This window comes from Zingiber officinale, chromosome 7B (genome assembly GCF_018446385.1).
Source record: "Zingiber officinale cultivar Zhangliang chromosome 7B, Zo_v1.1, whole genome shotgun sequence".
Classification (NCBI taxonomy): domain Eukaryota; kingdom Viridiplantae; phylum Streptophyta; class Magnoliopsida; order Zingiberales; family Zingiberaceae; genus Zingiber; species Zingiber officinale.
In genome coordinates this window covers 75,478,492-75,484,721 of record NC_055999.1, presented here as the reverse complement: position 1 = coordinate 75,484,721, position 6,230 = coordinate 75,478,492, and the positions used below count along the sequence as shown (strand labels likewise).

At 37.6% G+C, this 6,230-nt stretch overlaps 1 protein-coding gene across 1 annotated transcript; it reads left to right on the top strand.

Moving 5' to 3' along the window:
* The first annotated feature begins 962 nt into the window (after positions 1-962).
* LOC122004449 lies at positions 963-5,058 on the top strand. The gene is made up of 5 exons (XM_042559336.1): positions 963-1,260; positions 1,358-1,645; positions 3,270-4,183; positions 4,568-4,710; positions 4,824-5,058. Exons 1-5 carry the CDS (start codon positions 963-965, stop codon positions 5,056-5,058), a joined length of 1,878 nt encoding a protein of 625 aa, XP_042415270.1.
* The last annotated feature ends 1,172 nt before the right edge of the window (positions 5,059-6,230 follow it).

The window sequence follows — 6,230 nt, the reverse complement described above, 5'->3', positions numbered from 1 at the left end:
CAACATTTCAGAATCAACAAAATCAGCTAGCATTTCAGCATCAACACTATCAATAATTTCAGCAACCACAATTTCAACAAAATTTCAACCAATCTCAGCAATTGCAACCATTTCAAAATTTCCAGCAATCTAATGTTGCAATCCAGCCACAATTTCAGAACCAACAAAATTAGCAAACTAATTATCAGTAGTTTCAACAACCTATACAGAATTTACAGGAGCCATTGACATCTTATGCAAACTCAAGATCAATGCAGTTTCAAAATAGCTACAACAGCTCAAAAATGGAGGAATTGATGTAGAAAATGTTGCAACAGCAGAAACTGGTGTTACAACAATAGCAACATCAACAAAGGACTAATACAACATTGCAAAATATTGAAAGACAGACTAGGTAGCTGGCTAACGACATAAATCAGATGCAAACCCAAGGATTGGGTCAATTTCCTTCACAACCTACTCCAAATCCTAAGGGAAATGTAAGTGCATTAACTCTTTGAAGTGGTAAAATAACTTCAGACCTGATTTAGAATTCACCAGCTGGATCACATCATATTTTATCTAGTCCATCATCAACAACAGCAAATCCAACTCAACCGTCAAATAGGAATATTACATATTCAACCTCACAAAAGTTCCAGAATTTTACAGCAATTCCAGATCAAACAGAGTCTACACAGAATGGGATTTATGGAGCTGATAAGCTACATTCTATTCAACCAGCAACTTCAAAATTTTCTCAATCTGATAGATCAGATTCTAACTTGTCATTTAATTCAACAGCAACTCCACCAGCAATCTCAACTTCAGCTCAGTATTTAGATAAAAACCTTCACCAGCAAGTAACTGAGCCCTCCATTCCTCTACCCTTTCCTCAAAGAAGAATACAACCAAGAAAAGAGGTGGAGGAAGAAAAGGCTAGAGAGTATAAAGATTTGGTGAAATTATTCAGCAAAGTGGAGATGAATGTGCCGTTGTTAACCATGATTAAGCAAATTCCAAAATATGCAAAATTCCTCAAGGATCTTTGTGTGCATAAGAAGAAATTGAAGGGAAACGAATTAATTAGTATGGGGAAAAATGTTTCAGCATTACTTCAGCCAGTTCCTCAGAAATGTGAAGATCCGGGAGTTTTCATAGTGCCTTATGTTATAGGGGATTCTATCTTTGAAGATGCAATGTTGGATCTTGGAGCCTCTATAAATGTGATGCTGAAATCAGTTTTTCAATCATTAAGAATTGGACCTCTACAACCTACAGGTGTAGTGATTCAATTAGCTAATCGAAGTCAAGCACAACTAGCTACTTTGATAGAGGATGTATTGGTGAAAGTGAGTGAGTTAATTTTTTCCCGCAGATTTCTACATCTTAGACATGGAGGGTGATGTGCTTGCAAACAGGTCTCCACTCATTCTTGGAAGACCATTCCTAAAAACTGCAAGAACAAAGATTGATGTGCATGCAGGAACTCTTTCAAAGGAGATAGGAGACACAGCGGTTCAATTTGGCATTTTTGAGGCTATGAAGTATCCTAGAGAGGATCATTCTATTCTTAGCTTGGATATATCAGAGGAGCTGGATAGCATGGATTTCTTTTCAGAAATTGATTCAGATTCAGATTTTACTGATGTTGGTCAAGGGAATTGTTAGTATTAGTCATAATACCAATTATGAGATGATTGTAAAGGGCTCAATTTATATCATATATTATTATTAATAAAAGACAAAGGTGGTTATTATATTTATTTCAGCTCAGTGCCAATTGAATAAGTATAATAATGTCCTTGGGTAGTAGATTCTTATCTACAATATATCAATTAGTTGAATTGATAGCGAGATATTGTAGAGAACACTACTCTTAACTGTTCCTAGTTGAGCATTAATATACAAGGGCAATATTAATACATTGAGACTAGCATGTAGGTTAATGGATGACTTGATCTCATAAGTTATGGATATGAGATATCAGGTTGACACACGGGTATATATTAAAGAATATATACTGAATGACTCGCCATGAGAATATTTTATGGATTGTCGTATAAGTGTCATAAACATTCTCATATGACTATTGGTATGAATAGTCCTTAGACCTGAAGTCACTATGGTTCCCTACATTAGGAGTTGCATACTTTGCTATCATCAAACATCACCCGTAACAGGGTGGAATATAAAGTCGATCACTGGGTATGCAATAAATTATGCGAAGGGATGTGAGTGATGTAAATGGGATCTATCCCTTCCATATGATGGAAGCGATATCTATGGGCCCCTTGATTAGTAGGACATAAGAAAGCATGGCCATGCGTAAATGAGTCAATATGAGATATTGAGCTCATTTGTTTGAGTGTGTATACTTGGAGATCAAGAAACACAAAGATTGATAAGAGGAATACATGGTCTATGTCTCATTGATCAATCTAAATATCAAGGATAGAGGGACCAAGTCATATAAGATAATAGCCACAGACAGGTTAGGTCAGATTTTAACTTTCTCATTACTTGGGTAGCAATGATGCCTTGCTAGATGCCACTCATTATTTATGTATCGTAAATGTTGATTTGGGTACATTGCCAACGTTACGAGAACCTATAGGGTCACACACAAAGAATAAGTTGATATTGAGATGGGTTCATGTGATGAATCATTGGATTAAGTGTAATCCGAATTTGACTCATTGAGTTAGACTCAAATAGATCCAATTGTTGGATTGAGTTCAAGTGCATGGGAATCAATGGGTTAGACTCATTGGGTAAACTTGAGTTCACAAAGGATGTTGAATGGTCAAAATTGAACCATTTGGTTGAATGGTTAATTTTGAGCCATTAGATTAGAAGATGAAAGGGTGGAGACTCTTGGTATACCATGGGATGTTTATAAATATCATTTTGAATGATATTTTTTATAAGTTTTGAAGAGAGTTTTCATGTGTTGAGACCCTTGGCATTCTTCTTCTTCCTCCTTCCCCCTCTTGGCCGAAATCACCATTGTGGTTGATAGCACAACCTTGTGATTTCTTCTCCATCTTGCTTTGTTTATGAGACAATCAAAGGCAAGGCTTGTTCGTGTGGATACCATAGAGGCGTGGACGTGTGATCATGTTGAGATCCGAGCTGTCGGGACATCGTGTGCACTCATCAAGGGTATACTCCTATCATGTAGCTTAGTATAGTTTGTTTTTAGAAAATGTTCTTCCCTTCGCATAGATCTACTAGATAAGTGGATCTAGTAATTTTTCCACTACGTTTCCACATCTTTGGCTCGCTAGATCCCAATAGGAATGCCTTTTCTTCAGTGTTGGAGAATATTTTAGATATGGAGATTGATGTTAGTTCATGTGAGTTATTTCCGAATGAGAGTGATGAAGTATGCGTAGGGGATTGTTTAGGAGAAGCATTACCCCTAGAATCGCTCAGAGAAGAAGAAGTATGTGTAGGGGATTGCTCAGCAGCACTACCCCTAGGATCACCTTCTATTGATCAGACGCAGGATGAGTTGAAGTCATTGCCTCGACACTTTAAGTATGCTTATTTAGGAGAGAATCAGCAATTGCCTTTCACTATAGCTCATAATTTAAAACTAGAACAGGAGGACAGATTGTTAGAAATTCTGAGACAACATAAGAAAGCCATTGGATGGACTCTAGCAGATATCCTTGGTATCAGTCCTTCTATTTGCATGCACAGAATTAATTTGGAGGAGGATGTGAAATCGGTGAGACGGCTGCAGAGAAGACTTAACCCATTGATTCTCGATGTAGTGAAGAAAGAGGTGACTAGACTCTTACAGGCAGGCATCATTTACCCGATTTCTGACAGTAAGTGGGTAAGTCCCATCCATATGGTTCCGAAAAAATCAGGGGTGATAGTGGTAGCTAATGAAGAGAATGAGTTGGTGCCTACAAGAGTGAAGAATTCTTGGAGAGTTTGTGTGGACTACAGGAAGCTAAACCAAGCGAATAGGAAGGACCACTACCCTTTGCCTTTTATTGATCAAATGTTGGAGAGACTGGCAGGCAAGTCACATTATTACTTCCTTGATGGTTACACTGGTTATTTCCAGATTTGCATTTACCCAGAGGATCAAGAGAAGACTACCTTTACTTGTCCTTTTGGTACATTTGCATATCGTCGAATGCCATTCGGACTTTGCAATGCTCCAGGGACTTTTCAGCGATGCATGGTGAGTATTTTTGGTGATTTGTTAGAGCATTGCATGGAAGTGTTTATGGATGATTTTTCTGTTTATGACTCATCTTTTGATGCATGTTTGGAAAATTTATCTAGGGTTTTGGATAGATGCATTGAGATTGATTTAGTACTTAATTTTGAAAAATGTCATTTTATGGTAGAGCATGGCATTGTTTTGGGTCATATAGTCTCTAGGAAGGGCATTGAGGTAGATCCTGCTAAAATTAGTGCTATATCTTCCTTATCTTACCCCACATGCATGCGAAATGTTTGAGCTTTCCTTGGTCATGCAGGATTCTACAGGAGATTTATTAGGGACTTCAGTAAGATTGCTCTTCTGTTGTCTCAGTTGCCTCATAAAGATGTGGAGTTTTAGTTTGATCAGAGTTGTAAGGAAGCTTGTCAGAAATTGAAGGAGGCTTTGGTTTCTGCACCTATTATCAAACCCCCAGACTGGACCCTTCCGTTTGAGTTAATGTGCGATGCTTCAGATTATGGAGTGGGAGCGATTTTCGCACAGTGAGTAGATGGAGCACCACATGTGATATGCCATGCTTCAAAGGCCTTAGATTCAGCTCAAGCAAATTACACCATGACAGAAAAAGAGCTTCTTGCTATTATTTTTGCTTTAGATCATATTTACTCTGTTCTCATGTGGTTGTATTTTCTGATCATGCAGCTTTGATGTTTCTCCTCAAGAAGCCAGATGCTAAGCCTAGATTGATTAGATGGATGCTTCTACTCCAAGAGTTTGATTTGGAGATTCGTGATAGGAGTGGGAAGGAGAACTTGGTTGCAAATCATTTGAGCAGAATTGAAGGGGACTTGGATCATACGGCCATAGATGATGATTTCAAGGATGAGTAGCTTTTACAGCTACATGGTGAGTCACCATGGTATGCATATCTAGTTAATTTTTTAGTAGCACATGTTTATCCCAAACAATTTTCAAAAGCTCAAAAAGATGAATTAAAAAGTGATTCAAAATTCTATGTTTGGGATGATCTTTATCTGTGAAAATTTTGTAGTGATCAGATCATTAGGAGATGCATATCTGATTATGAGTTTCATTCTGTACTTACTTTTTGTCATTCTTTTGAGTGTGGGGGACATTTTGGGCTGCAAAGAACTGCTAGGAAAGTATTAGAATGTGGTTTATATTGCCCTACCCTTTTTCGTGATGCTTATGTCTTTTATCGATCATGTGATAGGTGTCAACGAACTAGAAACGTAAGACATAGAAATGAAATGCCTCAACAATTCATATTATTTTGTGAGATTTTTGATGTTTGGGGTATTTATTTTATGGGTCCATTTCCTATCTCTTTTGGATTTGCATATATTTTATTGGCAGTTGATTTTCTAAATGGGTGGAGGTCATTTCCACTCGGACTGATGACTCTTCCGTTGTTGTTAGTTTTGTCAGGTCTCACATATTTTACAGGTTTGGAGTACCTAGGGTGCTTATAAGTGATCAAGGGTCTCATTTTTGTAACAGACACATGAAAGCTTTGCTACATAAGTATGGGGTCACACATAAAGTTTCTACATCTTATCACCCTCAAACAAATGGGCAACCATAGGTGTCTAACAGAGAGGTTAAAGCAATTCTTGAAAAAACTATAGGACCTGACAGGAAAGACTAGAGCAAAAGACTTGATGATGCGCTGTGGGCTTACAGAACTGCTTTCAAGACCCCTATAGGAATGTATCCATACAGAATTGTGTATGGAAAAGCTTGTTATCTACCCGTGGAGATTGAGCATAGGGCGTATTGGGTAGTTAAAGCATGCAACTTTGATAATAGCACAGTTGGAGAAGGAAGGAAATTGCAACTTCAAGAACTTGAAGAGATTAGGTTGGAAGCATATGAGAACTCACGGATTTATAAAGAGAAGACCAAAAGATTTCATGATAAATAAATCGAGGTAAAGGAATTCCAAATTGGTGACAAAGTGCTTCTATATAGGTCTCGTCTTAAATTGATAAAGGGTAAGTTGAGATCTAGATGGGAAGGATCTTTTTGCATTACTAACGTT

What these genes read in the sequence shown, in the direction of transcription:
- LOC122004449 (XM_042559336.1), top strand. Translation starts at nt 963, where the DNA reads ATGAATGTGCCGTTGTTAACCATGATTAAGCAAATTCCAAAATATGCA. An exon ending in TGATGTTGGTCAAGGGAATT is followed by an intron (nt 1,646 to 3,269) that starts GTTAGTATTAGT and finishes TTGGCTCGCTAG; the next exon opens with ATCCCAATAGGAATGCCTTT. An exon ending in GGACTTTTCAGCGATGCATG is followed by an intron (nt 4,184 to 4,567) that starts GTGAGTATTTTT and finishes GTGGAGTTTTAG; the next exon opens with TTTGATCAGAGTTGTAAGGA.